We start from the raw sequence: 23749 nt of genomic DNA, 5'->3' as shown, positions 1-23749 counted from the left end.
ATTTTAAGACTGCAGTTTTATTTGTGTTTGGGCCAAAATAAATAATGATGAAAGACCTTGGCTGAAATGGGGTTGGCATTCGCAGAGAGATGTGTCTTGACCCAATCTGGGGAAAAGGGAATTTTGTTACCAGAGTATGGCTCCTGTCTATTGAACAAACATGAAAGAAATTATTATGAATACTGTGTGTGTTGTAGTTTCTGAAATCCAGATACTTTTAGAGCATTATAATAATGATTTTAATTATAATTCCTAATATGCATGCTCTAGGCCAGTAGATTCCCTCTTGGGGGATTTGTAATCAGTATTTCCCACAGCACTTGAAGGCAGCTGGTCTAATCTGGTCTAATCTGGGCAGGACCGTCACCAGATGAGAGATGACATCTGTGGATAGTAGCTTTACTGTTCATGTGAAATAAACGCATGGCTGTCATTTTGTGAGACAAAATGTCTATAACAACTTGCCAGAAGGTTACTCTTATATCATGCTCTGTTCTCTGTGTTTCTCTCTTCCTGCCCAGAATGCTTTTACCCAAAGGGAAAAAGGAGATGGGTCGGCCTGAGGGTAAGGCAGCTTATCAGATCATCATTCATCCATCCATCCATCTCCATCCCGCTCCATCTCCGATGTCTTTTTTTCTGTTGCTGCTGCTGCTGTTGTTGCTGCCAGCTGTTACTTTGACTGTACAGAGTGCGCCAGGCCCAAGGCCCCATCAAAGTGCACATGTTCGGCGTAATGTTACACAATGGAAGGGAAGAAAATAGAAAAACATGCATTTCACATCAGTGAGGAATATGTTTGAAATATGTTGTGTTTTTTTTAATTTACTGTATTAATACATACATATTTGAACATGCTCAAAAATATTTATGCCTATTAATTGATATGGTTTAATACATGTACACTAAATTTTAAGGAGCCTATATAACACACAGTACTGATAAACTGGAAATATTGTAGGGTTGTATTTTATTAGGTGTGTTACTAAGTATTTTTTTATGTTTTTACACCTCATGTCCACCATAGAAGTACTGACTGATTAAGCTGCTAGGTTTGTTTATGAGTCTGACCTAAATATGAAAGTGGACACTTAACATGGTACATCAGATTGTAGAGCCTCCGACCATATATCTGTCAGTACCTTACGCTTTTTTTTTTTTTTTTTTTAAACAAATCCCTATTCCTTATGGAGGTTTTATTCCTTTTTTCCAGAAAAAAAGATATTACAGTTTAATTTTAGAAGTTTTAATACATATTTTATCAAGCTAGAACTAACTAAAATTTCCTCCAACTTCACTGAGTGAAAGCTGGTTCAGTTAAAAGCAACATGCTGGCTGTCGCACACAAATCAAGCTGTTCTTTAGACACATTTTTTATGTAAATATAATAGAATACAAATTATGATCAATTACCAACGATACAAAGTAAAAATCATCATTAACCTCTGACTACAAACTGATGCTCATCAGATATAATGACTAACCACACCTGTTATACTGATCAATAGCGAAAACATAACAATATATTTTAAAAAATAGACATACTAAAAATGTCACACATATACAATAACATGTTTCCAGGAAATGTTACTCCCTCACAGATAATGTTACTGTCACAGGGGTTTTCATTCCTTACTGTGTTGTACTGTAAAACTTCCTGGCAATCCAAAATACAGTGATAAATCTACAAGAAACCAAGTATGAAAAATGATGGCTTTTCTTTTGTTTTTGTTTTTTGTTTTATTTTAGCAAGTCAATAGTTGCCTATAGATGCCTTCAGTCAGTTTGAATCCATTACTGCTAGTAGAGGCAGGATGCTCACATTCTCACAATTCCTTTGGCCACCAACAGGTGGCACTTTTTCCCACTAATAATACACATATTTATGAGCAGTTGTTTGAAGTTTATCTCTGTTATTTATCAAAAACACATTGTTGCCAAATATTAACCTGAATCCTGCCAGTGAATTTAATCGGACCAAATGAGTGATGATTTAATTCTGGGACAACTTACAGTGCTGGAAACCAAAACAATTCCATTCATCAAGGGTGTAAATAGTATAGTGACTTTCCTTGTCCTCATACGGCCCTTTCCTTGTAAATTATACATGTAGCACTTGTTCAGCAGTTCAGCTTGCAAACACAGATCCTATTTACAGCAGCAACAGTGAGTCTGGCTTCCAGGTGGCGCTGCTTTGCACAGGACCATTAATGACTCATCCCACCACTGTTGACCCACTTTCTGTCACTTAGGCCTCCTCCATGGCTGTTGACAATTTCCCTAGGTTCCGGAAACTTGGGAGCATTGCTGCCAGTCAACAAGTCAACACTGGCTTTTACGAAAGGAAGTTTGATGGCAGACAGGTATGGCCACTGTGCCAGGTATTCCTGTGTAGTGATATTGTATTGTTACAGGCTTATTTCTCTCAGTGAGCACATCAAGTAGTTGGTAATAGCACTCAATGATAGGACAAGACACTTAAAGGCTGGCAAGAGTGTATGCTGAAACAACCTTCTCCTGTCCCATGGCAGTGTTGTAGTCAGGACCACCTAACCCAAGACCAAGTCATGACCAAGACCAGACTGTATTGAGGTTAAGACAAGACCAGTACTTTGAGGGGTTGAGACCAGGTCAAGTGCAGACCACTGCCAGCCCCTTACTGTATGACACACTTATGATAAAATATAGACCACAGACATGTAAACCATAGGTAGTCCCCAAATTGATTTGAAATATCCACATTCCTGTAAAAAAAAAAACAAAACCAACAACACAGAAAACAAATGAAGACTCTCAAATTGTATGTGTGTATACACAGGTATACAACGAGAAATGTCTTGATGAAATTATCAAGAGGCACTGCAGAGGCGAATTTTATGTATGAGAATTTTGCTTTGTTTTCTATGAGCAAAAGAATACAATCAAGCAATAAGGAGCTGAAATCAACTTCACTACCTTTATTCAATGATCCTTTTACTCACAGACAATTCAGTCATATTCCCACATTGTGGTTTTGACATAAAATCCCATATCCTCTTTGTCCAACACTGAGACTAGATTGAGTAAAATGTAGTTCAGACCAAGACAAGAGATCTTTAGACAGGACCAAGACAAATCTCGACGCACTCCCCCATAGTGCTTAGTAGAGAGTTTGTATGTCTACCTCCAATAGTCACCTCTTACATGAAACTTTCTGAACAAAATGTGGCAGAACTGCTGGGGTCCAAATAAGTATAGGTATGTTTCACTTTGTGTCCTTTGCTGGACTTAACCTTGACAGGCAGTATTCACAGGACACAATTATCCTTTCCAGCCCCAGTATATCCACAGGTTTCTTGAGAAACACATGCACCACCAACTGGTGGTTCCTTGGACTGTTTCAACTCTGTACTAGCTCTTTCCATCTTAATGTAAAGCATAGTGGGATGATTTTGACTGAGAGCGGGCTGTCCACTAATTAGAAATCTGCGGTTTGATCCCCGGCTTCTCAAATCTCTGCGTGTTGAAGTATCCTTGGGCAAAATACTGAAGCCAAAATTGCTCCGAGTGGCTGTACCATCAGTGTGCAAGTGTGTGTAAATGTTAAACTGAGTAGCAGGTGGCACCTTGTATGGTAGCCTCGGCCATGAGCATATGAATGTGTGTGTGAATGGGTGAATGTGACAAGCAGTGCTTGCAGAGAGGTGCTATTCAAGTGTAAGTCCATTTACCATCTTTAGCTCCCAATTCCTCCACATAGTCAGCAAACTCTGCTGTGGTGGTAAAGCCGTTTCCTCTTACATCTTTTCTATGCAGAGACTTATTTACACTCTTCAAACCAGTTTTCAAAAATGATGAGTCCTGAATATTACCCAAGACAGAATCAAATACTATCTAGAGTTCAGTGAAAGTGACAAGAACAGTGAACCATGCCCTGCGCTTGTATTTCTCCAACTCCTCATGTGCAGTGATCAAAACAGCAGTTTTGACATGACCGATCTCATGGTGGTTGGTGTATCCAACTCTTTCATATATTCAAGTTCTTCCATCATATTAAAACAATCATGCAAGAACAAAGAGCAGGCCTGCAATGCTTTCAAGTCCTCACATTTGACAGCGGGCCAAGCCAAAGCTCTCTCAGTGAATGCAGCAGCAACTTAAAATTCATTTTCAAAATGTTAGGGAGCTCTTTTGCCTCAGCATAGTCACGTTCAGGAACCATATGCTAACAGATGCGAACAAGTTTCCCTGGCTGCCCTTTGGTGAGCTGTTCCAAAAAATACAAGCGATCAGCTTGTGGCCTCGTCTTCCTCACTATGCTCAAATACAGGCTCTGTATTGAAGAGAATTCCCATCAAATACTAAAATGACTTTAGCTGGCAAAGACAGTGTACGTTGCTGTTGAACAAGAGCTGCTGTAATCTCATTCTGTCTTTGCATTATGTTGTAAAAGCTACCAGATGCTTCCTCTTTGATTTGCAGTTCCATAGATTTTGTGACATCCAGTGATGGTTGCATGTAAGGAACAGAGAGAGTGTGTTTTGTTGACTCACGCACATTAGGCTCATGTTGGTAACCTGGCCTCATGTGAGCATCTTGGGTTGGTTTCATAGTGAGCTGGTCCTTGGAACGTGCACCCAGTAAGAAAAGCTCATACTGGCATTGATGCTGGCTCCCTTCTGTGCCTTAATGAGTTTCCTGAAAGAGGTTCATACTCCCTTGCCATGGGACTGAGAACTTTGGAAGTTGAAAGCTGTTGAATTTTCCTCTCCAGGCTGGAACACATGCCATCTGATGGGGCTTTGGACACATTTTTGCTGACTGAGGCTTGGAGCGGTGCTGTTTTGGCAGCTGTTGCAGCTGTTTCAACTTCTAGTTAAAGTGGCATCCTTCGTCCCCTCAGCTGTTGTTCCTGTTCCTTCAGCACATGTTGATTCTTCAGAGCTGCTGCAGCGGCAACAAGTGCAGCTCTCTCGGCTTCTGCTTTAATGTGTGCAGATGTGTGGAACTGCTGCTTTTCCTGCTGCCACACCTTTGTCTGCTAGCATTCTTGCAGATTGATACAGTCATCCAGGAGAGTATTATAAATGACCTCTTTTTCATTTCTGTCAATTTTTTATTGTTACTTTTATCACCACTTTTCATTAGTGTGTGTCAACCATTTTTGCACATCACAATTAAAGTCATTATTTCCCAGTGTTGGCAGACAGAATTGGGCTAGCTGATTTGGCTCAATTCTGGGGCGACAGTCAGGCAGCGGGATGTGGCCCGGCTAATTTCATCCAGCATGCCGAGTTCAGGCAGATTTTGGGCCAGCTTATTTTGGCTAACTTCTAGTGTATCACCATGCAACAAATCCATCAGTAATTTATGCAATGATTTAGTTTCATTTTACAAAGCAACAAATTTAGCAAAAGTGCATTTTACCTCAGGTTCACAGTCTTTTTTTTTTTTTTTTGTCATAAACTCTTCCACAAATTTTCTTAGATTACTCGCTTTGTTTACCTTAGCCTATACCTGAGCCTGTAGTCTTTCCAAGTTTTTCTACAAAGTGTCTTCCCAGTAAGTTAAACAGCCCACTTTTGCCAATCTGGATTGTTTACCATAGTCCTCTGAGTCATTACAGATAGATGCCATTCAAATCATTAGCTGAACATAGCTCAATAAATGTCACCATTCTTCACATTTGCCACTACAAAGAGCCAGCTTGTACACAGGAACACAACAAAGTTTTGTTTACTTGTAGCTACCAACACATAACATAAATTTGCGCCTCATAAATGTGTGCACACAAAGTCAAATGGCCATTATTATTTAGTATCACACACACCTTTTACTCACACCTGGAGGAAGACCCTCTGCGTCCTCTCTGGTCCTGCTGAATCCAAAGCAATTTGTGGTACTGGTTCCGGTCCTGACTGTCGGTGCCTCTGCACTGGATAATCCACAGTCGGCGTCCTAACTCTTCCACAGCAGCTCCAAACGCGCACAGTTGCGCCCTTCACCAATTACGCACAAAAAAGTGTGACTTTAGCTTTAAAGTTTATGAAAGCAGGTGTTTTTGACTAAATATAGTGGCTTTCCATAAAGTCACTGCCGCTGCAACGTTGGTGAACTCAACTGACTGCATGCGTAACACAACCACTTTGCCAGTTTAGTAGCCTAACCACATTTAAATTGCTGCAACGCTACCTGCAGACGTCACTGTCACGGTAGTAAAAGAAAAAAAAATACCCTTGGCATACAACGCACCTGGTTGCAATTACCCTTCCTGTATCAACACAGTCTCATTATAGGTTACTGCCACCCAGTGTACAGAAGGTGTATTACACCAAAGGTAAACAAAGACAAATGAATAAATACTGGTGCTACTTGAATGTTTGATCTCTTCCCTACATCATGTAGCGTATTCCCCCCTCATTTCAGATATTACTGTTGAATATTTACAGAAAATATTTGCTCTAATTATTAATTGATTGATTGATTGATTTTTGTCTCCTCCAGTGGGACCCGGGTTCTACCCTCCTCTGATGCATCAGCTGTCAGTGCCAGAGGACCCAGAGCAGTGGAATGTGGACCCTTCGTACTCCATGACACACAGTGTTGAAGCTATGGCCAAAGTAAAAGGCATCGGACGAGGCAAAAAATACAACCTGATGGCCCAAGTGATACCCATATACGGCTTTGGAATACTTCTTTACATCTTCTACATAATCTATAAGGTAATTACTATGACTGATGTGCTTGGTGGGCAGGTTGTATGAATATATAATATACTGTGCTATACTGTTTATCATAAAGATACAGTGTAATGAGAAATACGATGGTTATATCAGTGACAGCAGTGGCTGTGCATTTATTTCCCACTTAGATCCTTTAATGTACAGTAGATTTAAAAAATAATAATAATAATAATTATTGTTATGCTCTAATCATTTTTATGCTCACAGCTGACATGTAGGGGAAAGGCAAATAAATCAGGACCCTACACGACAGTAACCAAGGCAAAGATGGAGAATAAGATTCGTAAGTACCTTCAGTGAATGATGAATGCTTGATTGTATCAGTGTGACTCACACAAAAACTGTGTATCTTCTAGGGTGTAATATAAACTGTTTGACCTTTTCTTACCAAATTAGTGCTTAAAGTTCTTTGGTGAAAGAATAATCGAAGCCCAAAATACAGAAGCAAAATACTTTTGTTTTTATAAGGGAATTTGGTGCGTAAGTGACACCTTTCTCGACAGTGTGTAGCAGTACAAATCAACCACACACCTTCAACATGTGTGTGTCAGTATACATATAAAATAAATGCTATGTATGTAAGTTGCCCATTATATTTTGATTTTAAACAATGTTTCTCTTGTACACCTTGTAGCACCCGATTATGAGCTTATCAGGCTTCAGGAGAGGCTTCTGCGAACAGAGGAGATGATGGAGAGGATTGTCTCTGGGAAGAGTCGTGGTTCTGGGAGGTTAGATTTATTTTTTCTCTTAAAATGTACTTTTCACTGCCCGTAGCACAGAACAACTAGAAAAATTATTTCATACTGGGATAAATCAGCACAGACCTGGCATAGAAATAAATGGGTGAAAAATTAAAGAGAAAATTATTCAAAGGTGGAAAGGCCACTGGCATTTTTTACTGAACGGCTCCTGCTCCTGCTTTATTTAAAAGGCCTTTGGTCATGAATAAAAAAAATAGGAATAGGAAAAATTATCTAGTTGCGAGTTTGTTGGAAAGTACTCGTCACATTCTTTGTGAGTGATTCGAATTGGTCATAACTCATTGAAAACCCTTTAATCTGAGCCTTACCTCACTCAGTATGGGCTTTGAGATATCAGGAAGGATCAGGAAATCAAGACCAAACAGGAAGTATGCAGTGAAGCAAGATATAGCAATTGAATGTAATAAGAATTTAACTGAGAGAGAACCATTTACCCAACAGGCATAAAGTGATGTATCATTGCATTTCCATCTTACATGACTCTGCTTCCTGATCTGTGCTGCTCTCTAGTGGAGGAGGACGGAGGAGGAAGAGTAAATCTTCAACATCAAAGAAGGAGGAGAAATTACTCAGGCAACTTAGACAGATCACGATGCTGATGCAAGAGGGCCGGCTAGAGGCAGCTTCCCCAGAGATAGAGGCTGAGGAGGTCCCCTACTGTGAAGACTGGGAAGGTACACATCTACATCTGAAGCTCACATCATTTTACAAAATCCACATTTGTTGCGCTTGTAGTAGCAGGTTTTGTTTCCAGGGTAATCAAATATATTTGTATTATAAGAATTTGTTTTCTGCAGGCTACCCAGAGGAGACCTACCCAGAGTATGATGAGCCCTGTAGAAGACATGGTTTTAATATCTTTACTCTGGAGGAACCCCCCCATCAGCCCACCGCCGAGGCCCTGGCAGAGAGGATGTTGCAAGAGGAGGAAGAGCTTACAGCAAGGAAACTATCCATAGTGGAAGAGGTGGATGAAGAGGCAGAAGAAGAGGGGGAGAAAGAAGAGGAAGAAGTAGAGGAAGCAGAGGAAGAGATGGAGGAGGAGGAGGAGGAGGAGGAGGAGGAGGATGATGAGGAGGAGGATGAGGAGGAGGAAGAAGCTGAAGCAGAGAAAAGGTTGCTGCTCAGTCTTCCTTCATCCCAGCCTGCTGCGGAGAGAAAGCAGGAGAGACTTGGTCTGGAGGTGAGCAAAGAGCTGCAGTGTCTCAGCGGAGGGAGGAAGCAGATCAGCTTCAGTGAGCACAAAGATGTGTTCCACTACCCTAAAGAGGGTACATATGAAGAGGAGGAGGAAGAGAAGGAAGATGAAGTGGAGGAAGAGGATGAGGGGACAGAGGTGGAGGAGGATGAGGGGACAGAAGTGGAAGAGGAGGAGGAAGCTGATGAGGATGATCCAGTGATGGAAGCAGAGAGCCTGCTGTTCAGTAGTGAGGGTTGTCCCAACCCAGAGGAGGAAGCTGAGAAGGATGAAGAAGAGTATATGTTAGAGCCTGTTGAGGGTGGTGATGCTATCCAGGCAGACATGCCTAAAGAGGTCGGTACCAGTGGGCTGAGGATGCGGAACAGGAGGGAGACATAAAGGACTTTTCCTTTATTAAAAATGATTTTTTAAACATGCAGTGAACTCAGTGTTACTCAGATTGTACTTTGTTTATTGATGATCCCTTATATGTGTAAAATATAGAACACAAGCTAAATAGATACATGTAATGCTGCTCTGAAGTCATACTTTTATATGACAAAAGTCTCCTTTCGCACCATTAAAGGAATACTTCACCCACAATTTGTGTATCAGTTATTCACTGCTTGTCGCCTTGACGTCATGAAGAAAACTTTTCTTTTCTTTTCTAGCGTGCCCCTATGGTGAACGGAGAATCCAAAAAAGGCAAACATTCTTCATGAATCAAAGAAAACTGTTCAACAACAGCAAAACTACATCAAAACATCCATTTACATACTCCCACTCAACTCCTGCAGTATAATCCAAGTCTCATTTGTTCAGTTGAATGCTTAGTACTTCCCAAACCCAACACACTTTTGCTAAAACATCACTGTTTAAAACACTTCAGTGCGAAGTGTAAAAAACTGCAGTTCTTTGAATGGCCACTTGAGGCTGGATCCAGAAGCAAGCCAATCCCCACAGACCCTAGCCTTGCGTCACCACGCTCTTCACGTACGGCGAAGAGCCTGGTTTCCATTCACTCTGAATTTTGTCTGGATTCTGGTTCAGGTCTAGAGAGTGGATTCGGAATTCACCAAATTCACCAAAGTAAAAGTGTTCACCAAAGTAAAACTTTAAATTCTGGCGCACCATCGATTTACAATAAAAGAGAAAGGTTAACTTAATGGCTTGGGGCTTTTCTTGTAAATTATAAACTTTAAATTAAAAAGTTTCACCGCATTTTTATTAGCTTGGTGCTTTTATTTTGACGGAAAGGCACATCCATCGATTTCCGGATCCTGTCTCTCTCGCCCTGGTTCTGGTTCCTTACCAAAACGGCCACTAAACGGCCCCAGACTACACAGACCCCCATGTTAAAATGTCCAACTTTAACTTTTAACATTCATGCCAACTGTACAGGGGGTGAATTTTTGTATGGCTCACTCATTTACATTTATACAAAGGCCTAAAGTTACACATAATTAAGGGTAGGATGCTTTGAGTGACAGCCTGTGCGCATAGTGTCCTCAGCTTCTTAGTCAGCCACCCCTCGCTCCTCAACAGCACCAGCCTCTGTCCCAAATATGGTCACTTCTGGCTCCAAGAGGCCTCTGAGCAAAAGTCCACAAACCAGTGGGTGATGTCATGGTGGCTATGTCCATTTTTTTTACAGCCTACTGTCAGTACAAACAGTCTCATGCATGGAAAACTAGCGTGCCTGGGCAAGCGGGTCTGTTTGAACCCTGATCAAGCAGAGCTCAGACTCACATGCATGCTCAGGCACACCTTCATGGGTGGAAGTGTTTTATTTTTTTTAACAATTAGCACAAATGCCTGTGTTTGGGAAGTGCTGAGCATACGACTGAATTATTCTTCAGGAGTTGTGTGAGTTTTTGTATACAGATGTTTTGATACGGTTTTGCAGTTGTTAAATGTGGACCCCAGTGACTTCAATTCATGAAGAATGCTCGCCTTTTGGATCCTCTGCTCACCATGAAGGCATGCTAGAAAAACAAAGTTTTCTTTACAAATTCAAGACGACACATGATGAGTAACTGATACACGAATAATCATTTTGTAGGTGAAGTGTTCCTTTAATATGGTCAGAGCTTCTGATGGTTGATATGTACAATTTCATGAACAGGCTGTTTTGAAAGATCCAGCACACCCATAGTCCAGCCACACAGGTGTTTTAACTTAACTGCCTGATTAGACTCTGTTAGACAAGTGTAAAGAAAATGTGCTCGAATGACGCGTCCCTCTGTGTCTCGGTGCATCTGTTGAGGTGGTTATCGGTTATTTCCTGACATAGCCCAGCTTCTGTCAGTCACGTCCATTTAAAACACCTGTGTGGGTGTGCAGAATCTATAAAAGAACTGAATTCTTATTATAAAGTTTATTATTAAGTTAGTGACTGCTCATTTACTCAAGAAAGGCTCTACAGTTTTGACATGAAGTAATAATGTTATGGACCCAGAGAATGTTTGCTTTATTTATCATCACCCCAGATTACTTTTACATGCCACTCTTATTATGTTTGAATCAGAAAATGTATCCCATTAGCAGTAGTTTGACACTGTCATGTAATATCTAGCTCCACCCGGTGGTCCATTGTGGTTCGACACTTTGTGAAGCTCCCTGTTGCGCTAATGCAGCATTACAGCCTTATACAGCAAGACGATAAATAACATCCAGGGAGCACTGCATATAACCCCCGAGCAAGAGCCATCACAGTGCACACAAACAGAGCAGAAGCAAAGCAGGTGGAGCAGGCTGTGGTGGAGAAGGCTTTTGCAAATAGGTAGCAGTGGTAAACAGCAGCAAAGCATGTGTGAATATACACAGTAAATGTGGGCATGAGGATTAATAGATACAAATGAGTGCAGTAAGATGGGCAGGATGTGGTAAGGAAGCTCTCCACTAACATAGCAGCACAACTTTGACTTCAAGTGTTCTGCCAACGTTAAGGCATTAGCTGCTTTTCACATTGATGCCTCTGGTGATTGATGGTATTAAGCTGTACTTTATTTCACCCTGTAGGGAAATCCATCCTTTGCACTCGATCCAACTGTTAAAGAGCAGCAAACTGCTGCGGCACAAGAGCCAGGGAGTAAGTCCAGTAGTGAGGCAGCTGTGAGCCACGGCAAGAGGCAGTGAAGTCTTTGAGTATTACAGAAAAATGTATATGTTACACCTGTCACGAGTCAGACAAAAGTAATGTCACTGTGACAGAACACAGTATGAGTCTTTAAATAGAATTTGGAGATGATGATAAATGGTTGCTACAATCAATATAGAGCAAAAAAAAGTCAGACATATTCATTAAGGTCAGGGTTAGGGCAGTTGAGTTTATCAGCAGTGTTAGCACACATCACTCTTGCAGCCAGTGTTCTCACAGCAAACATCAAACATGTCTGTCTGACCAATAGACCTTTCTCACTGTGGACATTTTGACTGTCACGCACAGCTGTGACTTCTAACAGTAGTAATGGCTGCAATTCATTGAGGTGTTCCAGTCCCAGAGCCCCAGCATTGTGCATGTTGACTCGCTGACACCTGAACAGGCAAAACCATAATTAATATTATTATTTACACCTGCACTTCTTCTGGTATGACAAGTCAAATAGTCAGCTATGTGAAAGGTTTAATTTTATTATTTTTCAATCATTAAGAGAAATGTTGTTTTATTTTGAATGAAATATCCTATTGTATATAGCACCTTTTAGTTGAAATGTTTAGGTTTGCAACTGTTTGATAATCTTTGACATCTCTTTTTCTGAGACATATTTGACATCTGAACATGAGCAGTCTTTTATCAATGTTTGTTAGCATGTGTAAGCTGCAAAACACAATAAAATGTCAAAGACTAGCATGTTTTATGGTTGTTACTCAGAAAGAAAATTGGGAAAATAAACATACCAAGTTGTAGATTATCAAGTTTAGATATAACTCACATTTCACACTTGGTCCTTTTCAGCCTTTTAAACGGACTCACTATATGTGAAAACACCCTGAAGCTGAATCTTACGGTGTTTTCATGTAGTCCTTTTTAAATGAACCAAACTCAGTCCTCTTAAAGTGCACCAAAAAGTGGACTAACAGAAAACGGACTCAGTTCAAGCGTTATAGGTCGACATGGTTACATCTGTTTTTTCAGGCGCTCCAGTGTGATCTAGGGGCCTAAATACAGTGGTAAAGAGCCAAGCGAACCTGAAGCGCTTTGTGTTCAAAAGGCATGGGTTAAGCAAACTTTAACCAGTCACAACAGGATTTGGCATCCATTTGTATCGTCCCAGTCATTTTTATAATGTTGGGACTGTGTTTTTGTCGAGAGCTAGCGTAGTACTTTTTGTGGTTTGGGGTCTCGTTGGTAATTTGGTATGTGCTCAGTTTGTGTCTATAGTTGAATTGCAAATTTTTGTAGTTATTTTGTGTCTCTTTGCAGTTCCTTTGCACGTCTCTTTGTAGTAATTTAGAGTCTCTTCCTGGTCGGTACTTGTTAATTTGAGTGACATGTTACAGGTAAAGGCCAGGTAGGTTGAATCAGTAATCCATCCACATGTAGCTGAGAACAAGATGACTGATTTGCTGGGACTGGACATTATTAGTAACAAGAGATGGTATGTTCACTATTACCTTGTTTTAAAATAAGAGCAAAGGGAGAAAAAGATGAATCAAATTCAAAAACATGTCATTAAAAAGGGTTAGCAACGCATTTTTTGACTCACTGAAGTTTTATTTTTTTCCATGAACAAAGGACTGTGTTTATACCACCACAGTAAATTGTACACCATTTACTGTACATTACAACGAGAGCACTAAAAACAGAAAGTGAAAGAACCTCTGGTTCCTGGACACATGTATGAAAAGCAGACTTTACAGCAAGAGTATCAACAATTTTAAAATAGAAATTTAAAATAGTTAGAACACAATTGAGTACAAGAATAGCACATTTGATAAAGATTTCCTCATAACCCACAGTAACAATAGCGGTATCAGAGATTGTTCTTTGCCTTCATTCAGCATTTTTTTTTAATGGTCATAGAATACAAAATACTATCAGATATTTGAGAAAGAACACTGCCCCAGAAGAAGCAAGAGCAATAATATTTTGAGTAAAAATGTGAACAGCAATAAACCACGTGATATAGAAACTTACTGCCGGTCAGATGAGGAATGTACCGAACTCCATCTCAGTGGAGCAGAAAAGTAATCAAAGATGTAAAGAGCGAGAAATGAAATATGCAAGTGTTTAAGCTGTGGCAGATTTACTCTGTTACTGTGTGTTTGATGGCAGTACATCAATCTGTGTTCAGTTTCGTTTTTCCAGGTAGGAGACGTCAGATGATATGAGCACAACCTTAAGCCTGAGTGCCTTTGATGTTTTATCTGCTGCCTGATTAACAGTACAATGTATATAATTATTCGCCACTTCAGTGTAATGTATTCTTGGCCCTGAATGTAAATCAAAAATATCTGGACAATCACTAAAATGTTGTCCAGCGATATAGAGGTTTTTGGCAGTGGCGCCCCCAGAAACGTTTCATAAGGGTGGCCAAATGGGGCCACTGAACATCCTGGGGTGGCACACAAAAAAAAATGCCATAACTGAATTTCAGGAATTTGATCATGCTGTTACATATAGGCTAGTTGAAAACTTTTTCAATATGGAGAGTCACATATGGAGAATCACATTCTGATATACTTTGGTTTCTTATTTTAAAACTAATATCACAAATTATCTGATGTGCATAGACTTATACCAGTACAGATAACATTTTGGGGTCCACAACAATGCTGTTTTAATATGTTACGTATTTGTACATGTTAGGAGATTCATTGTTCTTTCAATAGGGTGTTTGTCATTTTCCATTAAAAGATAGCTTTAATATGAAGGAGCACATTGATTGTAAGGAACAAAACATTTACTGGGAACAAGCCTTCTCAAGTTTAGGGGAGACCCGTGGGTATAGAGTCCATTTTCATTCAGATATCTCTAGGTAAGAGTTCAAGGGACCCCTTTGGAAATGGCCATGCCAACTGTCCCCTCACCAAAATTTAACCTAACTTTGGAGCATTATTTGGCCGCTCTCCCTACAAGCCATGCTGACATGGTTGGTACCAATGGATGTGTTAGGTTTTCTAGTTTTTACAAGTTAACCCTACCTCCATGCTAGCTAAAAAATAAACTAGTGAGAGCTATTAGAGTTAGTAATGTCAGCCTCCAGTTTTTTTGCCAGAGGGGGCCAGTAATTGAATGAAGGCCCCCTCCCGGGGGGCGCCACTGGTTTCTGGAGGTTTTTGCGACTCCAGCTATCTAATCAGTCGAAATGAGCTCTGCATTAGACAACTGAATTCAAAGTAGCTACAGAGAATTAGCCCCAATGTATGCGAGGACAGCAAGACCAGCAAAGACCAATTCAAGCTCAGCTCCTTCTATGGCCAAAGCATAACACTGGAATTAGTCTCCAAAGGCACAATAAAGTATGTACAGCTATATCTCATCCACGACAGACTTCAAAGTAAAGTGCACCATCATCCTATACATTCGTATACATGACACTGTGACACAATATTGTATATGGGACACACCACAGTGTTACATGCCTTTGCCCTGTTCACGCCCTCGTCGCTAATTGTTTAGTGTGGAAACAAGACGTGCTCCTTCTTGTGATGCTAATTTATGTGCTTGCAGCTCCACGGAGCCAAGACTGCTGTTTTTTTTTTTTGCTAATGATAACAGAAAACAAAACATGTAATAAATACATAAATAACAAAATAAATATAGTCTGACGTGCATGGTGGTTTTAATTCAGTAAGTATATAAGCAGTATTCATGCTTAAGGGAGAGTGTGACAGCTTTGTGTGGCAGACCACATGAAATCCAGTCTGCTTTTAAAACTTACAGATGTGTAAATGTTAGTTATAATTTACAGGTAAAGAAATGTTAAATTTCTCTAACTACTACATAAAGGAACAGTTTGTTTGTTTTCATAATGCCTTTACAGTACAAAATGAGTATAGTTATCAAAACAAATGAACTGGATTTTGAAAGTGGATTTGCTCTTTGTGCTTGTTTTCTTCCACTGACCTAGACCATCCCGAGGTCCCACCCCCACCCACCCCACCACACACACACAAACACACAAGACTTGAGGCCCCATAAAGCATTCTGGGATATGCAAGACTTCCAAGGTACTGGGTGATTTGGAGATCTCAAACCAGCCCCCAAGGATACAGTAACAGCCCTTGTTGAGAGGACAGATGGACCAGTTCTCCACTGAACTTCAGGCTGGGATCTATTCACAGGCTAACTTGCTGTCAAAGCTGGAGAGGGCAATGGCAAAGGCTTGCAGGGCACACATTGGGTAGTTATAGTCCATGGTGAAGACGTCCTCTGCCACACGGCCAAACTGCATCACAATGTAGTCAGCTGAAGAGGAGAAGAACCAGGAAACACATTTTGAAGAAGTTGCTACAAAACAATATTCTCGCCTCACCTACATTTGTATTCTTAATTATGTAGACCCAAAGCATTCAATAACAAGTTATTATGGAACAAATAATTGTATGAATAAATAACATAGTTCCAGATGTCTAATGTGTTATGCAGCTCCAATAATGTTTGTTCATTCATTCATTTTCCCTAACTGTTTATCCTGTTGGGGGTCGTGCGGGGGGGGCTGGAGCCTATCCCAGCTGACACTGGGCGAGAGGCAGGGTACAACCTTGACAGGTCACCAGACTATCACACGGCTGACACATAGAGACAGACAACCATTCACACTCACATTCACACCTTTGGACAATTTAGAGTCACCAGCTAACCTGCATGTCTTTGGACTGTGAGAGGAAGCTGGAGTACCCGGAGAAAACCCACGCTGACACAGAAGGGCTCCCCCACCCCAGGATTCCAACCAGGAACTCTCTTGCTGTGAGGCGATAATGCTAACCACTGCACCACTGTGCTGCCTCTTTTATCTCTACTCCTGTAAGGTGCTGACAGTTAAAATCACATGTATATAATTATTCGCCTCATTAGTGTAATGTGTTCTTGGCCCTGAATGTAATTCAAAAATATCTGGACAATCACTAAAATGTTGTCCAGTCATAAAGAGGTTTCTGGCAGTGGCGCCCCCAGAAACTTTTCACAAGGGTGGCCAAATGGGGCCACTGAAAATCTTATCTAGAGCCTATCTGCAGCCTATCCCAGCTGACATTGGGCGAGAGGCAGGGTACACCTATGACAGGTCACCAGACTATCACAGGGCTGACACATAGAAACAGACAACCATTCACACTCACATTCACACCTACGGACAATTTAGAGTCACCAATGTGGGAGGAACCCATGCTGACATAGGAAGAACATGCAGGCTCCAAACAGGGTGCTGGCTTCAAACCAGGAACCCTCTTGCTGTGAGGTGACAGTGCTAACCACTGCACCAGCGTACAATTTAATTCACCATTACTTTCTCTCATTACATTTTCTTTTTACAGAGGGATTGTTGTATAGAAATACGGAGGTGTAATGCCATGAGAGAAAAAAATCGGACAAAATAAGAGCAATTATTTTTTCAATGAAAACTTTCCTCAGAATACTAAGATGATGCTCTCTTTAATAAATCAAACAAATATGTTTGTTTTCAAGTGGATGCATTAAAAATATACTATGCAAGATTTTCCAAAATAAATAAATAAATAAATAAATAAAGATAATGTATAGACTCATACAGAAGTAATTCCTCTTAATTGTCACTTATGACCCAACAGAAGTGTGTGGTGATGTATTTATATGCAGACTCTTCCCTCTCTGCATGTATTTTCTTATTAACTTCTTATTTTCAATGTTAGGCGTGTTTATGGGCATGTACCCCCGCAGTGCTCAGGTGAGGTTGGGGCTTTATTAAAAGATAGCGATCAGGTGTCAAACTATAAGCGGCAGGCATCCAAGAGACACAGTGCTAATAAACACAAATATAATAAGACGAAATGTCAAACAACTGAATCTGGAGTTGGCTTTTCGATTACAAGCATGTTCACAAACAGTATGTCACAGTCCTGCATACTATACCTTTAGGCCTATGTATTTAGGCCTGTAACATACGATAACATAGCAGTTTAGAGGTAAAGAACTCACGGTCATTGTCGTGAATGATTTGGAAATTCTTGACCGAGGCCTGAGTGACTCTGCCGTGGAAGTTGAGCACGTAGGATTGTGTGTCATCGTTCCACACGGGCGTCTTGTTGTGAAGTTCGATCACGCTCTCTGTGTTCTTGTTCTGCCACCTGGCCAGCAGTGACTCATGGTCCTGTAGTGAGGAACAAAATAGAATAGCTTCGGACACGGACATCACAGACATCAGATCAATTATGGAAGTATTAGAAGAGGTCAGCGCAGATGTGGCTGTTGAGAAAGGAGGTGACACATACATTTCGTGGGCGAATTGACACTCTCTCGTGGTCCATGTTCATTCCAGGAATGATGACACTCATTTTGCGAGGTCCTTTGAATCCTAAAACATTGGTTTCCTGGAGTGAAACAAAGATAAAGTGTACTGTAAACATGTTCACCCAACAAACTTGCAAAGTTTTAATAGCACATTACAGTATATTATTATTGTGAACATCACATTTAGGCTGAAACTGCTTTAAATTAAATACACATTTTTATCACAAGAGACACATTCACTATTGATCTGAAGAAATATACACTTTGCAATCTACTGTACTTAGCTGGTGCAACTTCCGATAAACATTTTATTCATATACTGTATGTAATTTGTGATGACTGACGACTACATCATAATCAAGCAAATGCAATATTATTGTGGACTATAGATAGTATCTGTCTGCCATGAAGGTTAAGGCCATTCTGCTGTATAAATATTCAATTGGATTTATACATGCACAGATGATAACTTGATTACAGCCTGATTATGGCAATGCCCTGACTCCTCAGTTTGTTGCATGAATGTCTTTATCTGATTATCTGACTCTGAATGAAACTCTGCGTTTCAAAGGCCACCAGACACATTAAGCTGGATGTTGCCTTTCAAAGCAGATTAAATTACATATGCAGTAGGTCTCCTGTTGGCTCCTTTATACCTCTCACATAAAATCATTCAAATGACATCATACTTCCAATCATGCAAACCTTAATCAACTATCTCTGTATGTGCAATCACACTGAATTACCATCTTACTGCCAGCTCATTTATCAACATTCATCTTCAAATATTAGAGAAACTGAGTGCAGCTTGGGGGTTAAGAGCATTTTGACAAACTCACATAGCAAATGGCTGCTAGCTCTTGACGCAGGTTGCTAGCTTCAAGGCTGGTGGTGCTCTTCATGGGGTTCAGGCCGCTGTCGTATACGGTGAACTTAGTTCCCATGAGGTTAGACCTGCAAGGAAAACAGGACAGACTGAAGAGATCTGTAGATTTAGTTGCATATATCACCAGCTAAGCTGATACAATGGAGGAAACTGTGAGATTCATCCTTTCAGAGTCAGTTTATAACATAATAAAAAGGAACAGCAGCCATTTTAAACACTCCACTTCAGGTCACTTTGGTTGGTGTACAGTGATATAGTTGTTGTGCTCTAATGGAGTTTGTTCTTGTGAGATTGGGGCACAGCAGGAATTGATAGCCTGGCTTCCCAGCAGGAAGGTGGTCAGATCCAGAACCTGACAGAGGGAGGCCGTGGGCAGTGCTTTGCCCTTACTTGACTTCCTACCCTAGATGAATGTCGAAACAGCTTGTTCATGACCATTTTCAATGGAAACAGAAAGTCTGTCTATGTTGTGAAAAAACATTTGTGTATTAAAGAATAGAAGAAATCTTCTGGGGTGCTATGGAGTACAGAAGAGAGTAGACATGTCCCCTTGCTGCTCTAGGAGAATGTGACTTAAATATATTTCTTTACTGTACAGTTATGCATACTAATAGTCAAGGACAATTTATAACAAACTTTAAAATAATGCTACTAGCGCCCTTGATGCCATGCTGCTACAGTCCATGATAGACTCCTTTTAGTGTGACATATTCAGGAAGACTGACACCCTGTCCATGAGCCTGCGCCCTGAAATATTGTCAGTGAGACTAGGAGAAATGTTCTGATCCTGTAATCTTAAATCCCAATTTCTGCCTGTAGTGAGGAAAACACTGCACTGTAGCTCTGCTATTTTCTATACTGCAGTACAAATGCAGTATCATTAGCATCATTCTGAAAGGCTGTTTCCTAATCCTACCAAATATGACAGTATCCAGTTGCTTTATGCACAGACACTATCATTAATATTGTGAACCCGTGTAAATAATTTCTGCATTTATGTAGTGCTATCAGTTGCAGATATGCTTCCCCACACAGCACATTTTCTACAAGGCTGGGCATTTCTATTCAGAAGGCAGCACGGTGGTTAAGCACTGTCACCTCGCAGCAAGAGGGTTCTGGGTTCAAACCCAGCTTAGCTTGGGGAGCTTCTGTGTGGGGTTTGCGTGTATACCCTGTGTTAGTGTGAGCTTTTCTCTGGGTTCTCCAGCTTCCTGCCACAGTCCAAAGACAAGCAGGTCAGGTCAATAGTTCCCTGTAGGTGGTTGTCTGTCTCTGTGTGTCAGCCCTGTGATCGTCTGGGAACCAGACAAGCCTCTGACAGTCCTGTCCACCCTGGTAAAGCAGTGAAGCTCCAGAGGAACTATAGTGTGAACAGAGAGATGACTGAGGCTCCCTCAGAGCTGAGGTCGACCAGACAGAGAAATTAATCCTCTTTCAAATGAACTGACAATGTGAATACAAAAAGAAGTGAGTTCCTTTTCTGTTGGTCCAATTTTCAATCCACTTTAAGGGTGCTTTTACACCTGCCCTATTTGGTTCAGTTAAAATTAACTCAGGTCAGTTTTTCAAGTTAGTACGGTTCAGACTGGCTGGTGTGAAAGTTTTCAATCGAACCTTGGTGTGGACCGCACAACTGAACCGAGACCGCTCAAAAAGAGATGTCGGTCCGCTTCCAAACTGACTCTGGTGCAGTTCATTTGTGGTGTGAAAGGAAACAAACCAACCACAGGATTTTATGAAAGCAGATATGTGATTTTAGCAGGATTTCAACAGCTAAACCAAAAATAAACCCATCTGCTGATCGTGTAACCATGGTAACACATATGAACCTCAGTGAGGCTATGTTCCCTGATTAAAAAAGCTGTTAAAACTGCCATCACTCTATCTGACTCCATGTACTTCGACTGTTAATTAAGTCTATTAAAAAGTGTGTGACAGTGATCCCACAGTATTAGGCCCCGAATCATCTCTGTACAAGACGCCTTCTTTTCATCCTGTCTCTGTGTTAGTCATTATTCATAACATGTGATTGATTTGCAGCCTAATAATAGCCTACTAATAACACTAACAATCAGTTATTAGTTATTTACAAATATAAACATTTTAAAAGCATTAAAGTGCTGCTGCATAAACACTTTCTAATGTCACAATGGAGGGACAACTATCCAGGTTGGTTTTAGCGCTGGTCATCATGGACTACATTGCTGTTATTGTTCATTTTAGTCAAACCATACAGTTTGAAAACGAGGCGCGGCTTCAACTAGAAAACAATGTTTTGATGCATTGGATGCGCTGAATGTGCATATTAAGGCAGTACAGGAGGAGGCGCACATTAATAATCCTCCAGGACTGTAACATGCTCATGTTTAACCCAAACAATGTGTCATGTGACTACAGTTGGTTCGGAAACCAGTTTGGTTATAACTGGTCCGAGACCACCTCTTCAGGAAGGTCTCAGTCCAGTTGTTTTGGTGCGCACCCGAGTGCGTTTGCTGTGTTCACACCTGCCCAAATGAACTGCACTTAGGGTGCAAACAAACTTGAGTTTGATTGAACCGAACCAAACAGGGCAGGTGTGAAAGCAGCCTAAAAAGGACAATATGCGGAAAAACCTGAAAGTGAACCAAAAGTGGACAGAAAAGGTATTTATTTCTATTCTGCAGACCAGTCATTAGTAGAATGGTTACTTTTGTGAGATCCTCACAGTAAAGGGCGCATATCAAATATATATGAGAAACTCTCCCAGTTAACAACAATTGAAACTAGCTTGGCAGGATGATCTATAGCCAGACAACAGAAGAAGCCCTGAAACTGATTCATAAATCTTCAGTGTGTGCAAAACATGGCCTCCCACAATTTAAGGTAATACATCCCTTACACTGGTCTAAACAAAAACTCGGTTCAATACATCCAGAGGAAGATCCTTCATGTGACAGCTGTAGGCTCGCACCAGCATCATTGGTTCATATGTTCCGGAGCTGCCCGAGGATATCAAACTACTGGAGCAATATTTCTCAGACCTTATCAAAGATTATGCAAATACCTATTGACTTAGATCCTTTGATGGCATTTTAAGTGCTATAGACTCAACCACTGTAAAGAACAGTGTGGAAGACATCATGGTACCATTTGTCAGCCTTCTAGCATGCAGACGGAGTTTACTTAAGTGGAAACAGAGATCTGCACCAACACATTCAAATCTAATGAGCGATGTAATGAAGCATCTGGAACTAGAGAAAATTTAATTCACTCTGAAAAAACAAAAGGAGAAATTTTATAAAATTTGGCAGCCCTTTAAAGACCGTTTCAATTATATGAAATCGTCTGACAAGGGTTAATGAAGACTACATCCATCACCTTTACTACCCCCCCTGTCTGAGAGCAGTTTGTTTCTTTTGTAGTGTTCACATATGCGTAAAAAATGCTGACTCATCACCAAGTGTAAAAACACAGTCATATGGGGGTCATGACACAAGTTATTCTCACATCATGACCTTTGGATTACCTAATTTTTAAAATGTTTTGTTTATACCAAAAGGTAATATGACTTGCAAAAATTATGGGGAGATATAGATTCAGCAACGCTCTAAAAAGCAGCATTACTACTGATATGTGAGCAGCATGATTAATCTAATTACATCAGCACAATGGGATATTACATTGTTTTATTTTGTTTCTGACCAACTTTAATTTCTGATGAGAAATAATTATTCATCTAATTATGCGCTTTTCGCATTTCTCAATTATACTCATACTAAGTCAAGGACTGTGAAATCAACCACTGTAGTCAATTACACAGTCTTAAACAACACAAAGGTACTACTACTGTAGTGGTTTCCAGGTATGTGTGCCTCGTTTGTAAGTAGTACGGCTTTGCAATTGCTTTTGAAAGCCACAGCTTCAAACCGCTGACTGTATACCTCTTATAGTCCATACCTCATTTAGGCCAACCCCCTCAAGGACTCTTGAGAAGCACTAGATGAAAGGTCACTGTTCATTTAAATTTAGATCGCCATCATTCAAACGGGGCCGTGATTGCACAAGTTTGAGCAGCGCATCGACCAATGGTCAGGCCCGCTCTGAAGATTAAAGGCTGCACAGAGCTATATTTGATTAAACTCCCCAGGAGTTTCCATGGAGCCACTAACGCAGCCTTGAAGCTGTCTCCAAAGATTATGTCTCGACTCACTTCTTGCATCTGACTGTGGCCTTAAACAAGAATTTACAGTGAACATTATGGCTCGCTGTACATTTATGAGGAAGGTATATATTTTTTTAAATGAGAGGTGAATTACAGATTTTTTTAAAACCTCACTGTTAGGTGCTACTCATACAGTTATTCATATTTATATATATATTTTATCACATTGACTCTAAATGAATTATTTAAATATGGAAATGTATTCTATCCACCCATCCATCCATTTTCATCCGCTTATCCGGGGCCAGGTCGCGGCGGCAGCAGGCCTAGCAAATCATCCCAGGCCACCCTCTCCCCAGCAACACTTTCCAGCTCATCCTGGGGGTCCCTGAGGCGTTCCCAGGCCAGATGAGATATGTAATCCCTCCAGCGTGTTCTGGGTCTGCCCCAGGGCCTCCTACCAGTGGGACGTGCCCGAAACACCTCCAGTGGGAGGCACCCAGGAGGCATCCTGATCAGATGCCCAAACCACCTCAACTGACTCCTTTTGACGTGAAGGAGCAGCGACTCTTCTCTGAGCTCCCTCTGGATGTCCGAGCCACTTACCCTATCTGTAATCAGTG

General features: G+C 40.8%; 2 protein-coding genes and 1 long non-coding RNA gene across 7 annotated transcripts in view; 1 reads left to right on the top strand and 2 right to left on the bottom strand.

The window, feature by feature from the left end:
* Positions 1 to 6164, bottom strand: part of LOC117258135 (uncharacterized) — a 45408-nt gene extending 39244 nt beyond the window's left edge. The window contains exon 1 of the long non-coding RNA XR_004501754.2: positions 5810 to 6164. This is a non-coding gene — a long non-coding RNA (uncharacterized LOC117258135). The remainder of the gene's footprint in view (positions 1 to 5809) is intronic.
* ric3a (RIC3 acetylcholine receptor chaperone a) lies at positions 400 to 12360 on the top strand. Its single transcript, XM_033627854.2, has 6 exons — positions 400 to 565; positions 6484 to 6701; positions 6930 to 7005; positions 7357 to 7453; positions 7997 to 8160; positions 8284 to 12360. Exons 1-6 carry the CDS (start codon positions 448 to 450, stop codon positions 9063 to 9065), a joined length of 1455 nt encoding a protein of 484 aa, XP_033483745.2. The 5' UTR covers positions 400 to 447; the 3' UTR covers positions 9066 to 12360.
* A 1002-nt stretch (positions 12361 to 13362) lies between these two features.
* Positions 13363 to 23749, bottom strand: part of tub (TUB bipartite transcription factor) — an 88802-nt gene continuing 78415 nt past the window's right edge. For all 5 annotated transcript variants that reach the window (XM_078175439.1, XM_078175442.1, XM_078175440.1 and 2 more), the window contains exons 9-12: positions 18939 to 19053; positions 18081 to 18179; positions 17788 to 17959; positions 13363 to 16080 (exon numbers count right to left, since the gene is read on the bottom strand). In XM_078175439.1, coding sequence (XP_078031565.1) covers positions 15947 to 16080; positions 17788 to 17959; positions 18081 to 18179; positions 18939 to 19053 — 520 coding nt within the window. In that variant the 3' untranslated portion in view covers positions 13363 to 15946. The remainder of the gene's footprint in view (positions 16081 to 17787; positions 17960 to 18080; positions 18180 to 18938; positions 19054 to 23749) is intronic.

Source organism: Epinephelus lanceolatus, chromosome 2 (assembly GCF_041903045.1).
Source record: "Epinephelus lanceolatus isolate andai-2023 chromosome 2, ASM4190304v1, whole genome shotgun sequence".
Taxonomy (NCBI): domain Eukaryota; kingdom Metazoa; phylum Chordata; class Actinopteri; order Perciformes; family Serranidae; genus Epinephelus; species Epinephelus lanceolatus.
This window is presented reverse-complemented; position numbering and strand designations above follow the sequence as displayed.